The 22,377-nt window shown below is 42.7% G+C and overlaps 1 protein-coding gene across 1 annotated transcript in view; it reads right to left on the bottom strand.

Moving 5' to 3' along the window:
* The window catches only part of NRK (Nik related kinase), a 123,668-nt gene that overhangs the window by 64,669 nt on the left and 36,622 nt on the right, over positions 1-22,377 (bottom strand). Inside the window, exons 3-7 of the mRNA XM_048865374.2 lie at positions 15,123-15,179; positions 7,131-7,256; positions 6,163-6,273; positions 4,407-4,497; positions 1,868-1,998 (exon numbers count right to left, since the gene is read on the bottom strand). Coding sequence (XP_048721331.1) covers positions 1,868-1,998; positions 4,407-4,497; positions 6,163-6,273; positions 7,131-7,256; positions 15,123-15,179 — 516 coding nt within the window. The remainder of the gene's footprint in view (positions 1-1,867; positions 1,999-4,406; positions 4,498-6,162; positions 6,274-7,130; positions 7,257-15,122; positions 15,180-22,377) is intronic.

Raw genomic sequence — 22,377 nt, 5'->3', positions numbered from 1 at the left:
GTGTACAGTGCCAAGCCAACCCACAGCGCTTTACAAGGCTGGAAACAGCTTGCATTGCAGACTGTGGGCCTGATCCTGAGGAGGACCCTGGATTTCAGTGGGAGCTGGAGAGGATTCAGGATCAGGTTGTGTCATTTAACTAATGACTGAAAGCAAGAATAGGGAGATCTTTCAGAAAAAGTGCGAAACAAATGGCCACCCACTGTACTACAGTTAGACTCTGGTGATGATGGGACATGCACGCAAGCTTCAGATAACCTTGGGCTGATGCTTAGGGGTGTACGGAGAAACGAGGCTAGTGAGATAAGAAGAACTGCATTTTTTGGTGGGATTTTTTTTTATTTTTTAAAAGCAGGACCCGTGAGAAGTCATGGGCACAGCAGAACAGCTTCCTGCTTTTCACTCAGCATATCAGCAATGTTTATAAATACTTGCCCCAGTCCAGGCTTCTGAATAACAACACTGTGTCTGAATCAGCACTTTGGAAACCCCCAGCTGATCAGCTTTGGACTACGGTCTGTGGAATCGGACTGGAGCTAGGGCAATGTGGGCAAAAGTTATTCAACACAGGGAAACCACACAAACTGGGGATACCCTTCAGTCATCACTAGAAAATGCGCTAAATAGGAATAGAACTGGGGGTACAGATGGGAGCTAACGGATAAACTTCTTGAGTCTTTGGCATAAGGTTTATATAGTATGAACAAAAGGCAAAGAATAGTCTTTGGACTTGATTTTCTCTTATGTTAAGATGCCTTTAAATGGGTGAAAGGCCATTTTTCAACAGTGGCAAAGCAGTATAAATCAGAATCATGCCCTTTGACTCAGTAGAAAACAGAGGTAATAATATGAGCTCTGAATATGCCACAGCTGGAATAACAGATGTAATTTTGATGATCCTTGTGTTACAAACTTGTTATAAGGACAAGATACACAAAAGAAGGCAACCAACCCAACACAAGGACTTGGCAAGAGCAGTCATTCAGAAAGCATTCTTTGGAAATTGTCCTATGTGGTATGTGCAGATATGTAAATGATGACAGTGGTGCAAGCAATTCAACCACAGGCTGACAAACAGTATCACGTGCCTCTTTAGAGCCAAATCAGCATATTATAATAGTAAGGGGGACTGCCAGAGAATTTTTTGATAGCCATTTTTATACGGTATCCAAATTGCAGTGTGCCCAGATGGCCTCGGAAGAATAACACATACTCTATCTCTTTGGTGTCAGTGAGGAGGATATTTCGTTCATGGTTGTACAGTGCCATGAATGAGTTGAGAGAGTGTCTCACCAAGAAAACAGTCCGGATATAGTCATAAGGACAAGACACATAAAGTCATTCAGACTTTTTCCTCCCGAGAGCATGACTGTGGTGAATGGTTAGTGATCTTTTCTGGAGCAAGGAGTCTTTTGTTGTTCTAAGCTAATAATTATATGTGTGATATTATTGTAAAATTACCCCGAGGACTGTGCAATAAGCATAAGGAAAAATAATTTGCTATCACAGAGGAAAGAAGCTGTGTTACACTGCTTCTTAACCACCCTTTTTAGGTCTTTTCACCCTAGCCATCTCCAGATACTGTGTCTTGTTTACAGAGAATAAGCGATACTTTCATACGTTTCATTCTAAACATATTTGTATTTCATTTTGTACGTTAACGGTTCACAAAGAAAATAAATTCATATTGAAACTCTTTTTTTTTTGGTCACAAACCGCATATTAAAAAAACAGCCCTTTACATGACTGTGGTTTTAAGGGAGGGTGACACCTTTTTTCAATTCTTTCGGTTAACTACTTCAAAAGGATGTCAATAGCAAAAACTTGTTTACTTTACTATTGATTCTAAGTTCCTAACAACACTCACTCTGTAATCATATGTTGAGTCTTGGTTCTCCTCGCAAGCTATGACCTCAGGCGCCATCCAATAGGGAGTTCCGATGAATGTATTTCTTCTCCCAATCGTCCTATCCAGTTGAGCGCTTACCCCAAAATCCACTGCAGAGTTAAGCAAGCGTAAAGTAATGAGCCAAGTGCTGAATTCATAGGACAAAAGTCTGATATGTTATTGTCTCTGCTTGGAAAGCAGACTCTAGGGTTGCAATGCATAGCAGATTTGAGCTCTTATAATATAGGGTTTCCAGTGGAGCCTAGCTATTTATACCAGACAGTCCAAAAGGAAAATTTAAAATTAACACGATCCATGCTAAGTTTGGCAGAATGGCCACTGTAGGGATGTACTCCTATGATAAATAAAAATACCTAACTTACAAAGTGCTTTTTGTTGGTCTCAAAGTGCTTTATAATAGGATACTATGGAATATATAATATATACTTGGATTAAGCACTACTTTGGGGTGTGGATGAAGATTTTCAAATGGTATTTTAATCTAAAACGAAAACCTACACATAAGCGTTCAGGTGAGACTGGGAGATTTCTAGTATTACGGCTGGTGGTTAACGTTGGATAGGGTCAGCACATTAGCGAGGAAATGGATTGCTTTGTTCTGAATGGTTTCACAGACCTTTTTTTTGCTGCACTCCTGTCTCAGAATATGTTGGAGGAGTGCACTGTTTTATCCACCTGTGACGTGCATTAAGAGGAATAAGTTGTGCTGTGCAAATGGGCAGTGGCATCACAACCTGAATTTTTAGTTGTATTGTCAAACATCATTGCTCAGATGATAAATAGGATCCACATTCAGTAACTATGTACTCATTGAAAAAAACACCTCTGCACAATATCTGATCAACTGGGAAAAGGATATAAATAAAGTTGAGTGTTACTCAAAGAGTAGCTACAGTAGTATCCAATTACTGTAAGCAGCAGAGGAAAAAGAGATTAGGCAGTGTACAACCCTATTATTACCCATGGCACCAAGGAGCAGATTTTCATGCTTGACTCCAATGAGCAAATTATTTGCATGCAACTTCTGGTATATCTATTGATAAACAGACCTCATAGAACCATACGGCAACAGGAAATTATTGTAGCACTAAATTGTGTAAGCTTATCTAATAATGGGCGGGTGTCTTTTCATCGAAGCGTTCTGTATTTTGGATGTGAAATATTAGTCTTTTATATAAAGCCCATTAACAAGGTTGAATGACATTGGATCTCTGAAGTCTGAGTTTTCCAGCTTCTTGGCTTTTAGACATGGCTGAGCTAAATTTCTCTGGAAATATTTTAGTTTTACTTTGGTACTTTATAGAAATGTTTCATTATTGTCTGCTCATCTAAAATACGGAGTACTCGCTTTATTTTTTTAATAGGCGAAAGACATCCCTTATGCTGTTAGCAGCAAAACAAGGCAGCAAACAAAACGAAAACAAAACAAAAAAAGGCCTTGCTAATTTCAAGAAGTACAGCAGGAACATTTGCGAAATGGAAAAAAAAGACTCTGGGTGAAATCCTGCCTCCACTGAAGTCAGTGGCAAAACTCCCACTGACTTCAGTGGAGCTAGAATTTCACCACATAGATCAGATCTCCACCAGACGTCAGAGCTTTGCTGATTTACATTTACTGAGCATCTCACCCAGTATCTACACAGAATAATCTTTATTTTATTTTTGAACTCCTGAAACCATGAAACAGAGAAAACAAAAGAAAAATCCTACATGAGAAAAGCACTGATCTTGATACGCTCTCTTTAAAAATTGCCGGATATTCCCTGTGATGTCCTTTCAAAAAACCAAACTCCTAACTGTCCACATTTGCTTTTGAGCTATTGACATTGTTGGCTTTCACAGAGCTAAAAATTGTCAATAGTCCGCACACCGCGACATACCACTTGGAAGAGGAAATGAGAGGGCTCTCAAATACTCTTGGGTGGAAACTCTTGGTACATAACTACCTTTTCATGGTGCCCTTTAGACAGGGCGAAGTGTATGTCACAGCCTCAGCACTGACTATGAGTTTCATTAAAATCTCCTAACCCACTTTGAGTAGAAAAACGGCTCAGTGGAATTTATTGCTCAAAACTGATTTTTCTAAACTGTTTTGGCCAAAGAAGAGCTCTGTGTAAGCTCAAAAGCTTGTCTCTCTCACCAACAGAAGATGGTCCAGTGGCAGATAGGCAGAAAGGACAGGACAAGGACACTTTTCTACATTTTGAATTTAGTACTTATGCGTAATGTAGTGTTGCTGTGGGCTATTAAACAGGTTCTAAGTGTGACTCTATTGGGATGGTTGTATTTCATATGAGGAGAGCAATTCCCATGCACAGAGCCTATAAAGACCTTTGGGATCCTTCTGTATGAAAGGTACCATATAAATGTAAGTCTTTACAACTATACTTAATATATTTTTCACTCTTGAGTTATTAGATATCCTTTTCAGGTTAACATGGAAACCTCAGCATATCTTTAACTCACAGGTTTCTAGAAAAAATTGAGAGAAACTTACCTAGTTTTACTTCTGCATTTTCTGTTAAGAGAACGTTCTGTCCTTTAATATCTCGGTGGATAACGTGATTAATATGAAGATGTGCCAAACCCTGCAAGACAACCACATGGTTCTAGCTTTTTTCTATCAGTTTCATCACTTTGGAATTTTTGTCCCATGAAGTTCTTTTGCTTTGTTCTGGCTATATTAATGGAGAAAAGGGACTAAAATTTACCAATCTAAAATTCTTTAGCTGTGATTGGCAGCAACAAATTAATTGACACCATTTTAGCAGTAAGAGAAGAAAGCAACAATGGGTTTGATTTTCTTCTCACTCCCACAAGTCTGACAGCAGGAGACCATCTCTCATGACAAGTAAGAGGAGAAAGAGGCCCCAAAATTGCATACTGCAATTTCAGAATCAGAGGGATGCCCATTTACAGTATGTGTTAAAGGCACATGAAAGAGGAAACTGGGGTGTGAACAGCAAAGTGTTTGCACAGCACGCAGAGTGCTGTGTATGGAGTATGCAGAGAAACAAAAGACTGGTCGCAATGGATTAAATCCTGTATTGAGCCAGATTCCCACAGACTTCAGTGACTAGTGATCACATCTCCATTCGAGACTATTTTAGTTTCAAAACATTCGTTAAAGTAGGCTAGAAATAATGGAATATATTGAACTGATGCTGACGAGAAGTAAAAAGACCACCAAAAATGTTTGCCCTCTTTAATATGAGTGACTAGAAACACAAACAGCGTCTGACAAAATCCAAAGTTCTATCACAATTTCCTCGCCCCACATACTGACAGGTCACTCTGCACACATGCTCTTCATCAGTTTTCATAGGGAGATGGGTGTAGCCATTCCCTTTTGTCCTACACTAATGTGTATTTATTATCTTAAGTTGTAGTACTTAAATTAAAAGGGGGCTTGTAAAGCCAAATTTTCTAAAGGGGATGCAATGGCTGTGCAAGTAAAATGGCATACGTGTCCACAAAAATTAACCTGCCTTTGCACTTGAACAGTGAGAAACTGCATACGTGCCCGTCTCACCATCAGTTACCCATTTGCCATGGACAGATGGGAGGTTTTTACACCTCCGTGGAAAATGTGGCCTTTCATGTCCCCACATGGAGGCAGAATGCAGACCATGGTGGACCACGGTAATGACAGCAAGCTGAGGTGCCTGACAACAAAATTTCCAAGTGATCAGGGGAGCTACCCCATTCAAGTAATTCCCAACAAGAGAACAGATGCCCCCAGTGACTCATGGATTTGATATCTATTCAAATCTGCAGTCCAGTCCCAAATCCAAGTGGGCTATTTGATGTTCTGTCGAACAGACCACCCATCTCTGTCCCTACACAAATAAAAGGCTTTAGACCTTTGAAGCCTTAATGCACTATTTTAACATATGTCATTTGAATGGCCGTTTATCTTACTGTTATTTAAAAATGGGTAAAACTCCACGGTGATGATGATAGATCAATATCTCACTAATGGGCTTGGATCTTTTCAGCCTGGCTTGCTATGTAACCCTTGCTACCAGGCTTCTATGTGTATTGCTTTCACAAAAAACAATTAGAAATTGGTTTGGTTTCTGTACTATCCAGGAGAAATAAGTAGCAAAGAATGAAGATTGGGCTCAGGAAGTAACCTGGGACATCCTCTTTTATTGACACTAAAGCAGCCCTGGTGCCACATCTTATAGTTATTACAGGAAACTCTTCACATTGTCAAGTGGCAACGAGCAAACTCTGTTAGCAAGACTCACCCTGAGAACCTCTCTGCAGATATATGCAATCCAGTCCTCCTTGAAACAGTTACCTTTTGTCTTCTTTACCAAATCTGTTACAGAGCCAGCTCCACAATATTCCATCACCAACTGCAGAGAGGCAAACACAGTATACCTCCTTAACACAGCCCCCATTGAAACACACTGTGCAAGTTCTGGCCTGACACAGTTGGGCTTGACTGTAAATGTGCGGTGCTGTACGTAACCTCCAAGGATTGCAAATGGAGTAAATTTTCATTTCACTTTGCTGCTGGAGTAAAACAATCCAGCAACGCCTCTCATTTATTACAGTTCTGTGGGCATGTCTTTCCTTACTAGAGCTGGCTATAAAATTGCAGAGCCAGGGGAGAATTTTGAGAACATGCAGAAACTGTTTTCATTTCACATTTTTCAAAAAGAACTGATTTTGAAACAATGATCACAAATATTTTTACCGAATGTTTTTGGTATTGATTTATCCTTCTTCTCCCCATTTTTAACTCCCCTTTTTGCTTTTTCCATTTTGCCAAAGAAAAAAGGGGGAGAAAAAAAACCAAGAAAAGGAGGCACAAAGGGGGGAAAACCTAAAGGGAACAAATGAAATCAAAACCAGGAAAACTGAAAACATGGCTTTTCAATTTACATTTTCATAGGGAAAAAAAGGAATTCTGTGTTTTGGAAAAAGGCGATTTATCTACAAAACTATTTTGTGTTTTGACTACCTAGGAGTCTTACAGGACCATGTCACCATAAGATGTACCAAGTCCCATTTGTGCTCCTTCTCCAATTCACTTCTCAATCATAAGTGGAGCAGATAGGTAGGCAGAAAGTCTCTCTCTTACAAAGTAGTCCTCAAAGCAAAAAACTGGATCATTAAGTTAGACTCAGGGCTAAGCACACTGGAGCTCCCAGTGAAGAGTTGCTCTCCCAGGGAAATGTGATGAACACAGATGGGATTCAACACTTACCCAGAGCTGATCATCCTGGCCTGCAGGACTCTGCTTTACAAATGCTCCATAATATGTCGCAATATTTCGGTGATGAGAATATTTCTTTAACATATTTATTTCCAGTTTGATTTCTTCTTCCTCATTCTGTGGCAAGAGAGAGCAGAACACAGTAAAGATGATGCCGTATTGATCACTGTATTGCTCTCATAACCCTCTGTTCTTTGAAATCGCGGGCTAGGCCCTCCTACAACCACAGGAGCAAGCTCTTAAACAGAGGAATGAAGACTGAAACATCAGGGATTGAACCTGGCACCTAAATCTGTTTAGAGCCGTTACAGCTTGAGCTAAACAGACGTACCTGTCTAATTGCGGCTATAATAGACCCATATCCTGTGTGGATTGGGAACAGATAGGGAACTGTAACTCACTCATCAGTGGGTTAAATATATAGTCATTAGTCATGGAGAAATTAACCAGATTTAAGAGAAATAAAATATTACTATAATAGAATATTACTAAATATTACTACCAACATTTCATATTTAAATAGGGCTTTACACATTTTAAAGCATAGTACATACATCAACTAATCCATCCTCCTGATACCCCCAAGGCATTGATTATCCTCCTTGTACTGCTGCTGGGGAAATTTAAACCAAGACAGGGGAAGTGACTTGCCCAAGGCCACAAAGCAATTCAGAGGCCAAGCCAGGATTAGAAGTCTGTTCTTTTCTCCTCATCTTGGGGTTAGTCCAGTAGAGTGTAGAGTTGCCTACAGAAAACTGGACAACAGACAGGCATCTGGAGTGCAGAAACCACTGCCTATCATTCTGAGGAGTATTGTACGCATGTGCTCCTCTGTTTGCCTGTCGTATCTACCTGTTGTCTCTTGTCTTAGTTTGTAAACTCTTTGGGGCAGAGGCCATCTTTTGTTCTGTGTCTGTACAATGCCTAGCACAATGGGGTTCTGATCTCTGGCTGGGACTTCAGGGCTGCTACCGCAACACAAATAAATAACAACACTACAAAGAATTAGAAATAATGTCATTGGTAGCATCTAGTGGCATCCTTCATGAGATTATCCTTCTCTGAGAAGAGAAATCTCTGATCCAATGGAGAATTCAGCCTCCTTTATAACTAGCCAGCTGGGATGTTTCTGTCTCTGATTGGCAGACTTCTTTATGGACTCCGCTGTCTGTATTAGCACCCTCAAGAGGTGGTGCATGGTTTCAAGTTAGGTGCATGTGGATTTAGCGGCCTGCTTTGCCATTATTGGATCAGCACAGCTACATGCTGAGGAGCTGTCTGTCTGGATTGGCTCAAAGGAACCAAACAAGGCTGATAATTAGTTTACGTTTTGTTGCAGAATATTCTGGAACTTAGTAGCTGATGAAAAAAATGGAAGAGAAAAATGGCTGGCACTTACAGGACATTTTTCTGCCCTTTCCCACAATTTTCCAGTAGCCTTGCCATTAAAGCATTCCATTAACTGTCAGCACGAAAACAGTGACATTGTCCTATACCGGCCGTATGGTGGGGAGGGGTGAGACACATGGAGGAGTGATAGGCTGGAGCCAAAACCCCTCAAGAAGACCTAGAAGTGGGCCATCTCCTAGAATAAAACACCAAAAAGCGTTCCCAACAGACACGTGGTGGCCATGTGGTTACACAATGACATTAATCCAGAAGAGAAATTTTGCCAGACCATAAATACAGAAAATATAATTGTCTTAAACTTGAGGAAACGAGAAGTGTAAAATGGCTCCACTCAAAGCAAAATCAACTCTGAAGTATTAAAACAGCCGCTCTGCTGAACACATGGCTCTCAAGTTGCATACAGTACCCTGGCTACTTCATCTGTCTTATATTTCAAATGAAGAGGAAAGGGAGAACTCTGAACACTGGGCTTGATTGTGCCCTAGGTGATATCCAGCATAATTAAAGAAGGTGAAGAGGAGCTGGGCATAGCTGGGACAGCCACCAGGACAAATTCTAGATGACTCAAGCAGAATTCCACACAGCGGCTCTCAGCCAGCACACACTGGAGCATGTGTTGCAAAACCCTGGAAGGTCATATTTCGCTCTCCATGCCTGGCCACCATCTTGAGCCATGTGGCATTAGAGGAAGGAGGGTTCCGCAATCAACTGGGAGTGAGCAACTGGACAGCTCTGTTGATTAATGAGAGCAGGTCCTGCCCTTCTTCCCATTACAAGTTCCTTCCTAGCATTCATAAGGATTCTAGCAGGGAGCAGGAGCTTTGCTTCCCTGTGGGATTCTAGTCAGCATTGACATAGGGATGGAAATGGGTGGGTGGGGAGGGAAGTCAGAGGATAAAGCCGGCCTGGCCTTTCAAATGATCTGTTCAGATACATACATATAACAGAAAGTATTTTCAAAGCCTGAATTAATAATCCTGGGCAAAGATGGGGCCAGGAAGGAATTCCTCCCTGTCATATTGGCAGGGACTTTGAGGCTTTTATCACCTTCCTCTGCAGCATGGGGTGCAAGTTACTTGCCAGGATCATCCGGGCATATATCTCACATAACTACCTGCCCTTGCAGGAGTGTTGAGTTTTGGTGCACCTCAGCCCATGCTGTTCTCTGCCATCTGTAAAATGGACATAATAATCCTTCCCTACCTAACTGGGGCATTGAGAATGTACATAAATGTATGTTTGTAAAGTGCACTAGTGTAAGGGAGGCCATACATGTATGTATGTAGGTAGGTACATGTTTTTCCTATAACCAGCTAGTACGACCCCTAGATCCATCTCTTGCCCTTATTAGCTTCCCAGAATCCTTGCCATCACCCTCCTTGCCGTTCCTGATTTTCCTTCACCCCCACACTGCCTTCAGATGTCCTTACGCCAGACTCCAGTATCTCTGATGAAGCTCAGATATTGTGGTATGCTGCTCAGATGTTCTAGAGATGAGATAACAGGCTTCTCTGTTGAGATCCAGCCACTGCTGAACAAGCCTTGCAATCTAAACTATTCTGCCCCTACAGAGACAGAGGCATGAATTGCGCAAAGGGCAGGTCTTCAAAAGGTAAAAAGACAGAAATGGGGGCTGTCTCAGTTTGGGAGCTGAGATACTGTGTGAAGCTGGTTACTGGAAAGTGGTAGGAGGTGTTAGTGGAAGATCAGAGGGTAGATGGTCCTGGGCATAGGGTGCTGGTCTGGGAGCTCGGAGACCTAGTTCAGTTCGTTGCTCTGCTGCATGCTTCCTGTGTGACATTGGGCTAGTCACCTGCTGTCTCTCTGCCTCTGTTTCCCATCTGTAAAACGGGGACAATAGCACTTCCATCCCCCACAGGGCTGTCATGAGGATAAATATATGAAAGACTGAAAGATGTTCAGATACTATGGAAAAAGGGGTGATATAAGGCCCTTCAGTAGATGCGGGTCAGGGAAAAGGAGGGGGAATAGCCTCAGTGGTTGGATCCCTCCAGATGCTCATGATTCCAGTCCTGATCTTCTCCTTGTTAATACTACTATGGGCCACATTTCCAAAGGGCATTGAAATCTGCTTGTAAATGTTGCTGGCAAAGAAATAAAAGTCGCTCTCGGGTGTGCAGGCGCCACCGCTGTTTCCCCACACAAACCGAGTTATTTCTGGGCACAGCTGACGGCATGCACAAAATGACAGGCTCATGTTCAAAGGCTATGTTTGAAAACGTGGCCCTATCTGGTAGGTAGCAGCAGCATACACCTCCAACCTCAAGAGGAACAAGATGAGGCTGATACACACGCTGCCAGGAGACCCCTTTATGACCCTGATATTATTCATTTAAACAAATAGCACTTAGATAACTGGAAAGACTGAAAGCAAGAGATTCACAGGGACAGCCTGCTGCTTCCTCCGTAGACACAGATCCGCAGGGAGAGTAAGTCAGCAAGAATCGGATCTCTTTGCAAACACTTTGTTTGCTAGGCGTGATCAGATAACAGGAAGCAGAGCCTGTGTAAAGAGGCACAGAAGCACACTTTGCCCTCAGTTCTCATTTAAAGCTCCCACGCCCCTCCCTGTAACATGACACTGCAGCACTTCCTGACAGATGTCCAGATGATCCCACCCTGACCACAGCATCCTGCTGCTATCATAAGAAAGCAGCTCCGAATCTCGCAGCGCACGCTAGAGAGAGAACAGATTTACTCCGCTCTGAAGCTGGCACAGTCCTCAGAAAGAAAAGGAGGACTTGTGGCCCCTTAGAGACTAACCAATTCATTTGAACAAGCAAAGGCTGTAAGATAAAGACAAGAACGATGGAGGCTTGTCCCGGAGGGCTAGGAAGCTCTTTGTTTCACATCACTTTATTACGAATGTGCCCCATTCTCTATTACAAGTCGACCTCCCCATGAGATGCACCCTCGGATGTGCTGCATATTGAGCACATTCGAGGGGATGCACTTTGATATTTTTTAGACTTTACTTAATATGTTTCAAACCAGTTTTTCAAGCCCAAAGGAATAGAAAATAACTTAATCCCAGCTAGACCATAACGTTGTGCGAGAAACACTGAACCTTTAGCGGGCAACCAATTTTATTACACTGAATTCTTGGAGAATGAAAGTAGTTCAATCCAAAATACTTCTGTGGCCCCCTATTACTGTAGTATATGAGCAGCTCACTTAATCTCACAACATCCCTGTGAGGTAGGGAAGAACTATTATCCCCTCTTTAAAGATGGATTTCAGAGTAACAGCCGTGTTAGTCTGTATTCACAAAAAGAAAAGGAGGACTTCACTTCATGAAGTGAGCTGTAGCTCACAAAAGCTTATGCTCAAATAAATTGGTTAGTCTCTAAGATGCCACAAGTCCTCCTTTTCTTTTTTAAAGATGGCAAATCAAGACCCAGAGAGACTAAGGCCTAAATCAGTGGTTCTCAAACTTCTGTACAGGTGACCCCTGTCACATAGCAAGCCTCTGAGTGCGACCCCTCTTACAAATTAAAAACACATTTTTATATATAACACCATTATAAATGGCGGCAAAGCGGGGTTTAGGTGGAGGCTGACAGCTCACGACTCCCCCATGTAATAACCTCGTGACCCCCTGAGGGGTCCTGACCCCCAATTTGAGAACCCCTGGCCTAGATCCTTAAGGGTATTTAACTCCTATTGAAATCAAAGGGAGTTAGACACCTCAATACCTTTGAGGCTCTGGACATAAGTGACATGTCCAAGGTCACGCAGGAAGCCTGTGGCAGAGCATCAGGCTGTCACCCTAACCCCTGGAAACTTGTTGGTCTACCATTTCACAGCTGAAATCAATAAAACTTCTGCCTGCAGTCCTACTGCAACAAGCTATGAACTCATAAGAGCTTTTATATTAAGCAGGGCTTAGAGGGGAGAGCACCACGGAAAACCCCAGAAGGGCTTACACGAGATCTAAAGATTTTGCCTTGAAGCGCTGCAGAATTCTTAAAAAGACACAATCAATTTTGTGTGGAATGATTCAAACCAAAACCAACCAGACCTGTTACTGGTAAATCCTCGGCGTGTAAAGACGCTGCTCAGCTCCCCAAATAGTGAGTCAGATACCATCAATACACCACAGCTGCTCTGTGCTGCTACGGTGATGCAAAGCAGCTGTAAACCAGGATTAATGAGTCAATGAAGCAAGTTTATGGCTGCTTTGTGCTAGCAGAACTGCACACAGATACTGATGTGAATCTGGGCCTCTGGGTTATCTTATCTTTCATTTAAGTTTGGTTTCCAACAGCGTACTAGCACACACTATATTCTGTTATTTAAACATGGAGAATATCAAATTGTGTGCAGCACAAGGCAGGAGATCTTTGTAAAGTTCCCTGCCTCGAGTTTTCTCATTGATACTCCCTGTGGTGGTCTCTATCCCCTGCCCATGCATCAGGCCTCCGGAACAACCCCTGTCCCCTGTGGATCCCTGGGGTTCAGTGGGAGGCAAAAGCTACCCATAGAACAGCTCTGGGTCTCTGGCAGCCCCTTCCCAGCTGATCTCGAAGTCTGGAGGTGCTCAGATCTGGGAGTCTGATTTGGGTTCACACCCCACCACAAATTCAACCTCTGCCACTCCCCGAAAACCTTTCCTCTTCGGTGACTCTCATTTCTACAACATAAGGCAGATGGCGAGGCCTGTACCCACAGAGCCAGAAGCAAAGTCCCAGCACTTCACTGGTCCAATAATTTCAAAAATGTACCTTCTCCACAGACAGAAAAGCAAAACCTTAGTAGTTTGACCTTCTATATGTACACAAGTATATTTTATAAAGGTATAAAAAGCCTGTTTTTTATTCATATTAAGGCCCATTTGTACTACCCTGGCAGTGTAAAAGGGCCTTAAAGTGGGTGTGAGTTACACTATACTTAATCCTGCTTTAAGCCCTCCTTGTCTTAGGATATGTCTACATTATACAGCGGCACAGGTGCAGAGCTGAAGCTACGCAGCCGTAGCACAGTTGTGTAGACACCGATTACAGTGACGGAAGGGTTTTTTCTGACACTGTTGTAAATCCACCTCTCTCAGGGGTGGCAGTGGGGGTTAGGTCAAGCGAACGACATTGCACAGGGCGTGACATTGTTCACAGCCCTGAGTGATGTAGCTAGGTTGACCTAAGTTTTAGGCGTAGATCATGCCTTAGCGTTTTACGCGGCCACCCACTGCCATAGTATCTGTACGCTGCCAGCATAGCATAAAACGAATTTAGGCCTTGTCTGCATATGGAGTTATTCTGGAATAACTCTCCAGGAATAGCTATACTGGAATAACTCCATGTGAGGATACTCTCAGGCCTTGTCTACAATAGAAAAGTTTTGCTAGCATCATGATACTGGTATAGCAATTATAGCAACCCTCCCTTCTCCCCAGTGTAGACTCAGTTTATATCAGCAAAAAAGTGCTTCTGTCGCCATAGTTTACACCCGTTTCCCAAGAGACACAAACTATATTGGCAAAAACACTTTGATGCCTGTATAAATGTATCTACACTAGGCTCAGTTAGGTTGGTAAAAATCTACACCCATAACTGACATAGCTATGCCAGTATAAGTTTTAACTATAGACCAGGTCTACTATTTCGGAATAAGAATGCCTTTTTCTTTAGTATCTTAATCCACTTTGGAAGTGGATTATGCTAAACCAGAAAAAGGCATTTATACGCAAAAAAAGAGTGTTTATACTATTTATAGGCATTATTATATAGCTATTCTGCTTTAAATGCACATCCTACCTTACTCCGGATTAATTTTCATGTGTAGAAAGTCTTTTAGTGTAAATGAGAATCAGGCCCATAATATGCAGGAACTGAATTACAGGAAACTCTAGGGGAAAATGTTTTTTGGCCTTTCATGCTAACATTGTCTTGAGGTGGCAAGTTGCAGTTCTATAAAACCAGCTGCATTGATCAGAGGAGGAACAAAAAAATCAATGCTTAGCAAATTCTGTGACACTGTGTTCTAACTCTGACACCACTTTATAAATGTGAGCAAGGACTGTGCCAATTAAACTGTCCCCTTCTCTCATCTAGTTGATAAAAAAAAAAAAGCAACATTTGCAACTCTAATGTTCTTTCCTGCTTGCTGTCAGAGTGACTACAATGCCCTAGATTTTTGTACTGCACAGAGGAATAGCTGGCGTGTGAGGGGAAAGGATGTGATGAAACACTGCAGGGGCAGCACAGAGCTACAGGAAATCTTCTATTTACTATCTCTGGAAACAGATAATCAACTAGCAATAAGCAGGAAGAAAATTCTTTTCTTCATCATTCTAGACTAGCAAAAATATACAGAACTACTGGCCCTGATTGCTTTGCCCCCATTGTACAAATATGATTGAAAACAAAGAAACTTGCACATACAACCATCCTTAGCACATTAGGAAAAAAAAACCAATTCCCAGCAAGCAGTACTTATGCAAGCAGATCATCTTCTCCAATAAGTTATCTAACTCTGTAGTGATCTGGCTGGTTGTTTTATATGTCCTTTTTGCTTATATCCAGACAACTGTTTTTTCCACAGATGCTCACTCACCTCAGTAACATTCATAACCTTGATTGCGGCTAGTTGTCCTGTCTTAACGTGGCGGCCCTGTGAAAATAAATGACATGCTGTAGGTAAAACAGACATGTATGTAAACCATATGTACAGTATTCACTGACTCATAGAAAAGTAGGGCTGGAAGAGATCTCAAGAGGTCAGCTTGTCCATCCCCTCCCATTGAGCCAGGATTAAGTATTTTTGCAAGCAAAATAATTCAACTAATCATTGATACAGTGAATTTGCATAGCAAGATTTCCTTGTTCAGTTGCATTAAGTCAATGAAATTAACATGCATGATGCAAAACCATTAGGGTGAAATTCAGCACGGTACAGGGGGCTAGCATCAGACCTGTGCCCAGCTTAAGTTCTGAGTTTCAAAGGTACATAGTCTTTTGTGCTGGTCCTCTCCAGGAGAGAATTTCACCCTGAATGCAGACAAGGCAAAGAATATGAAACTCCTGTTTTCAGAGTCCAGTGTGGAATTAGTTTGTAGGTCTCAGTACAGCTCCCAGGAAACAGGTGTCTCCAAGACGCAAACCAACATTTCTTGGTAATCTCAGCAGAGATGTCAAGGATTCCGTGAGCATAGAGCCCAAATGACCTTTTCGTCCCTCCATGTCAGGGCGGAGACATGTTGGTGAAACGAGTGGGGATGCTGGCACTGCTTCTTCCTGTGTTGTACCCTACGCATGGATAAACAGAGGACTCCAGTTTCCAGAGCTGTCATTCTGGCACCTTTTCCACAGTCATCAAAGACTACCTTCGTACATCCCGCCCCCGACCCCTCCGAAGGTTCTATATTGTGAAATAAGCCTCTAGAACTCAGGGTCAGGTATCAACTTGAAAAGCAGGTGGAGGTTTTGCACTTATAGACTAATGCTCTCTGCTAATAAGGAAGAACCCGTCTGAGTTTTGTAATGCACACTAAGACTGTCTAACTGTGCAACGCTGAGACCTAGAAATTGAGACAAGCAACAGCCTTACTTTAAAATGCACCTTTTACACTTCTCTGTTCATCAAGATGTCTAGGCCACTTTGCTTGGAAGAGGTATGCAATGGAAAGTACAGTATATTACCATGCTAACCAGCACTAATCTCGTAGTTGAAGATTGCATCAAATTACATGGGTCGACATCATATAGGTTAAACATTCCAATTATGTTTCCCTTGGGCCAGATTTTCAGAAATAGCCTTCAGCTTTTTGAGTGCAATTTCTCTCCTGCAAATAATTGTCTACAATTCTGTACCCACAATTAACCGCAGAGGGTAAACCATAGGAAATCAGGTATTCCAACATGAAATGGTATGATTTGTGGACACAATGATTTGCAGCTGCAATTTTACACTTGTAAAATTAGAAGCTGAGTTGATCCTTTTAAAAAAATCAGACCCTATATGTTCAAAATTCCATATGAGAATTATTTTGGGGACTAAGCAATTTTGCTTCAAGAAAATGGATTCTTTAATATCAGGCAGTATGTCACAGTCCTGTTCTATCTTTGTAAAAGATAAACCATGCTGAATTTTTGTATATTTATGAGTGCTCTCTTTTTGTGGGCACACTTGTGGGCCTGCAAAGCTTTTTCTCACAACAAAGAAATCCTATAATTCTAGTTTAATCACAGAATTTAGGAGGAAGATAAATGAGACACACCCAAAACATATGCATGACACATACATCAGTGTGTCTGACTACAGATCCTCTAGTGATGAGTGCTACTCCAGACAGATGCCTGCCTTTGGTCACTGTCCATTTCAGCTGACGTCAATCATAGTCAGTAAGCTTCCTTTTAGCAGCCACAGTTCCTTTGTTGGAGGCCATTGTTTGCAAATGTTTCCAGGCATTGAATGTCTTGGCAATACAGGGAGACGACCCACCACAAAGTACAGTAATGCTAGACATTCTGGCACCCTGATTTAACCCCAAAGCCCGTCTGGAATTAAACATGCTGATAAATTCAGGTCTTTAGCCACTGTACCTAGCAGGCAGCTGACCTCTCTAGGTGATACCAGCTTTTAGGGCAGCTGCGTGCACTGCAAAAGGATGACACACTTAGTTTGCCTTTGCGAATTTAGAAGGATTTTCATCGGTGCAGTCTCTCAGATAGATCGAGGATCGAGATGGGGGAAAGAAAAGATTTTCCTTTTGTAATAAACACAAACCTTTTAGTACCAAGATAGTGTTGCACAGGGTAAAGACAATTCAACAGACTAGACAAGAAGGGAGGACTTGGTGTTTTACTTTGATTTCAGAACATCTGCCCAAATAACTTGTCCCTTTGTATAAAAGATAGCTGTTACTTTACAGCCAGAATTATCTCCACTCCATGCAAACCTGCTGTACTTGCTTACTTTTATCACTGTGAATCAGAAGTGTCAAATCTGTCTCCACATCAAAAAGAGAGGAGAAAAGCTGAGAGTAAATGAAGAATTTTAAGCCAGCCCTGCAGATTCACTCTTGTTCCCATCCTCTCTGTGAGCTTTATCATGATTTTTTTTGTTTGGATTTGGGGGGGGGATAATCTCAGCCCTCACAAAATTCTTAAGAAAAGGTAAACATAAACCCCATGTATCAATTAGTTGGGTTGAATGCAATCATGTAAAATGCTGGAGGGCCAGCATAGAGAGAATGCTTTAACGAGGTTGGAAATATCTTATATGCGACACTAACTGTAATGCTATTTGTGGTGAAATGTGGGTTTGTGGGTGTGATTTGTGGCATGCTTTCCAAAAATAAATAAGTAATGGGTCTACACCCCAAGTTCCTTAATCTGGCAGGCAAGTGGCTTCTTTCATAGCATAACCTATGCACATGCTAACCTCTGTAATAAGCTTGACATAGGACGGCATTACACATGTGACAAATACACACTTTCCACATGAGCCTATGCCACCCGCATCTAGGTATGCACAAACAGGCCTTTCCCACCAAATATGATGGAGCTACTATAAGGTGGGTGCATAACTGGTTAGAAAATCGTTCCCAGAGCGTAGTTATCAGTGGTTCACAGTCATGCTGGAAGGGCATAACAAGTGGGGTCCAGCAGGGATCAGTTCTGGGTCTGGTTCTGTTCAATATCTTCATCAATGATTTAGATAATGGCATAGAGAGCACACTTATAAAGTTTGCGGATGATACGAAGCTAGGAGGGGTTGCAAGTGCTTTGGAAGATAGGATTAAAATTCAAAATGATCTGGACAAACTGGAGAAATGGTCTGAAGTAAACAGGATGAAATTAAATAAGGACAAATGCAAAGTACTCCACTTAGGAAAGTACAATCAGTTGCACACATACGGAATGCGAAATGACTGCCTAGGAAGGAGTACTGCGGAAAGGGAGCTGGGGGTCATAGTGGATCACTAGCTAAATGAGAGTCAATGGTGGAACGCTGTTGCAAAAAAAAGCAAACATTCTGGGATGTATTAGCAGGAGTATTGTAAGCAAGACACGAGAAGTAATTCTTCCGCTCTACTCCACACTGATTAGGACTCAACTGGAGTATTGTGTCCAGTTCTGGGCGCCACATTTCAGGAAAGATGTGGACATACTGGAGAAAGTTCAGAGAAGACCAACAAAAGTGATTAAAGGTCTAGAAAACATGACGTAGGAGGGAAGATTGAAAAAAATTGGGTTTGTTTAGTCTTGAGAAGAGAGGACTGAGAGGGGACATGATAACAGTTTTCAAGTACATAAAAGGCTGTTACAAGGAGGAGGGAGAAAAATTGTTGTTCTTAACCTCTGAGGATAGGACAAGAAGCAATGGGCTTAAATTGCACCAAGGGCGGTTTAGGTTGGACATTAGGAAAACCTTCCTAACTGTCAGAGTGGTTAAGCACTGGAATAAATTGCCTTGGGAAGTGGTGGAATCTCCATCATTGGGGATTTTTAAGAGTAGGTTGGACAAACACCTGTCAGGGATGGCCTAGATAAGACTTAGTCCTGCCTTGAGTGCAGGGGACTGGATTATATGACCTCTCGAGGTCCCTTCCAGTTCTATGATTCTACAACTAAAGACACAACATGACAGTCATGACACACTCAACAATAGCTTACACACACAGCCTCAGTCATGGGAGACAAAGGGAACAGCAGAGAGGACTCCAGAATTCTCCCAGATTTTATTCTAAACATCCAACAAGAACGTTAACATCCATTTGGACACTAACCAGAGAGGGGCCCAAGGGAGCTCTCTTCAATGCCTTATCCTATGAATAACAGTCCCTAGGCTGTCAGCATTGGCAGCAAGCCAGAATCCCTGCATGAGTCTTGAACTCAGAACCTCCCAACTAAAAGGATGCTACCACAAGGATGTCTCTTTAAAAAGGTTTTAGGCAAGTCTAACCCTGGTTAAATTCCTTCATGTAGGATTTCACAGACTGTTAGCTCATGCAGTTTAGCAGTGAGACTTACCAGAGGTTGCATGCTAAAGTTGTTTTGATGTATAGAAACGTCTACTGGCCTTTCTGCCAGAACAGCAGTGATAATACAAGTAAAATCACTGCTCCCTTGGCTTTTCAGCTGCAGCAAGTTCTTTCTCCTTGCAAGCTTTACAAGTGGTTTTAAACATCTTCAGCCCCACCCTGAAGTTCTCACTCAAGCAACCTTCCTGAGCAAAGACCAAGTAAACACGTTGGGGTTTGGCCTTTTTGTATGTGTGTGTTTTGTTTATCAATAACTTTCAAGGGTTATGCAGAGTGCATGGGAACTCTTGTGCACTTCTACTTCTCTAGCAGCCCCAAGGATTTGTTTTGGTAAGCGTGGCAAAACTGGTATCTATTTTCTAAGAGGTGTTGGTTTTGTGTTTTTGCTTAAAGCCACCCACTGATTGTTTTGACCGTTTCATTGCTGAGTCAGATCAGCCACTATCTTAACAAGCCAGTCATTTAGAGTCAAATCCTGTGCACTTCACTTACGTGAGTAGTCCCACTGTGAGTAAGAGAAGCAGAATTGGGCAGCTAAAAAAGGAAATTGAAAACGCCTTCCAGCAGCAGGAAAGGGTTACAGGGCTTCCTCACCCCACCCCACAAACGGCAGATGCTAAAAGCCTGTTCATTTCTAAAGCTGGTTTCCTGCAGAGCGCTAGAGGGCTTTTAGGTGGCAGTGTCCTGTGTTAGGCTGGTCTATTATCTCACGCTTCGGGTTCAGCAGAATTGGCTGAAGGTGTTTGTGAGGCAGTGACTCCATGCAGTTAATAAAAGGTTTGTTTAAGTTTCAGTCTTCATCCATGTGCTCAGTTTGTTAGTCTATTATGACAGTTGAGCCGAGAGCGAAATTATCTAGGAGCCCCTCCCTGGGGAATCACTCAGGTTTTCACCTCGAACGCTACATTAAATAATAGCAAACACAGCAATAGCCCGACCATCTAGCGGTGCTCAAACATGATGATTTTTCTAGTAAAGATCTCTCCAGCATTTTCATTCATCAGGGGCTTAAAGCAATTCTCCCACTGACTTGAACAGGCTTTGGATCAGGCCCCAGATAGCAAAATTCTTCTGTAATATGTTTCCAAAGAAAGCTTTGTTGCACTTTCCTACTTAACTAGTCACTGTAATAATAGTTTGCAAAACTGAAGTCAGTTTACACATTCCCCTAAATCTACCTACCGCTGATCACAGCTACATTTGTGGAGGCTGCCCTTTGCCAGCGATCTGGTTTTTGTGTGTTCCAGCTGTGTATTCACACAGCAGGGCAGAGAATGGGAATAGATTAATCCATGTATTTATCTTCTCAATTAATTTAGCTAAAGAAGCCCTTAATCTGCATCCCCTAGCGAGTGTCAGTCACACTGTACATGCGTATGGAGAACTTCAGTAGTTAGTGGTCAGGCCATGAGCTAGACAAGGTGCTTTGAAGCAATTTCATGGATTTACAATGAGATTCGTTTGGTTAAAACAATTACTGCAAATGCTGCTCCATATCAGGGGCAAGGCAATGGTTTTGCTATGTGGACCATGCAGCAATTACAGGTGGAGGCCCCGATTCTCAATTATATTCGAGCTGTGCTTGCAGGGCAGGGATGGACGCTCACAGCCATCTGGCCCCAGCAGAAGTCCTGATCTAACTTATGCTGGTAGTGTATGGTCCCTTATGCCAGTGTATCAGTGGAGCTCAGCTTTGCCACACACAATCCCAACATGCCCCTTTACACATCCTGTGCCAGGGTTGGGGGGGGGCAGATGGTGCAGAAGGTGGCTACTCTGCTTCCTCCAGCTCTACACAAATGGAGAGTCCCTCTGCACATGGACATCTCCACCTGGTTTGGAACAGAGAATCTGAGCCAAGGGCTCTAGGTAGCAAGTGTCTCATGACTGATTCTGGCTTCCACCTTCTCTTTCTCTCTCTCACTGATAATTTACTTTGGCTCAAGTCAGCCCCTTGTAGCTCCTGTCCCACATGTCCTTCTTGGCACCAAGCACTCAGTTGCTTCCCCTTGTTTCTGGGCCCATCCGCTCCATCTGCCCCAGCTAAACTGAGGCAAGAAGAGGAGCTCGTGGAAGGCAGAGCAACATCTGCCTCACTGTTACACTGCTGACCTTTCACCATACCCTTGGGGCCATAAGCCAACTTTGATCTGACATGGTATTTCCAAGGACAGTGACTGGTCCAAGTATAAGGGACCCCAGAGCATGGAAAAGGAAACAGGCAGCCACCCACTCGCTCCTCATAAGTGCAAGGTGAAGGTAAAGCTGCTCAACTGTAGGCTGTTATTGCTGGTGAACTTAAACAAGCAGATTCCCTCTTCAAAACCCACATCGGAGCTTTGAAGCTTGTGCCCTTGTCTGTGTGTGTGGCCCCATGGCTCCCAGCAAATGGCCAACACAGCCTTGTGTGTCCTACAGAATGGGACTCACCCCTCTCCCTCTAGCCTGGTAGCTGCAGGAAAGCATGTGAGAGAGTGTGCGCTCTACGGGATAGGGAAAAGGCCCGGAGTCAGGAGACCCATGGGTTAGTCCAGGCTCTGCAAGTGACCTTGGGCAAGTCACTTCACTCCTCTGTTTCCTCGTGTATCTTCGGTATTGCGATGGTAAGTTCTTCGGGACTGACTGTTTGGGTGCCCCGATCTCTGCTGGGGTCCCTAGGCACTACAAGTGAACAGCAATAGGGCACAGTGTATGTATTTGGGGGCTGCTTGGGTCAAGGCGATGAGCTGCGTCCCACTGACCAGCCTTGCTTTCCCAGGCAGGCAGTTTAGGCCTCCCTGCTTTTGCCTGGTACCAGAGAAGGGGAGGCTGAAGGACAGCCCA

This window comes from Caretta caretta, chromosome 9 (assembly GCF_965140235.1).
Source record: "Caretta caretta isolate rCarCar2 chromosome 9, rCarCar1.hap1, whole genome shotgun sequence".
In the NCBI taxonomy this organism is placed as follows: domain Eukaryota; kingdom Metazoa; phylum Chordata; order Testudines; family Cheloniidae; genus Caretta; species Caretta caretta.
This window is presented reverse-complemented; position numbering and strand designations above follow the sequence as displayed.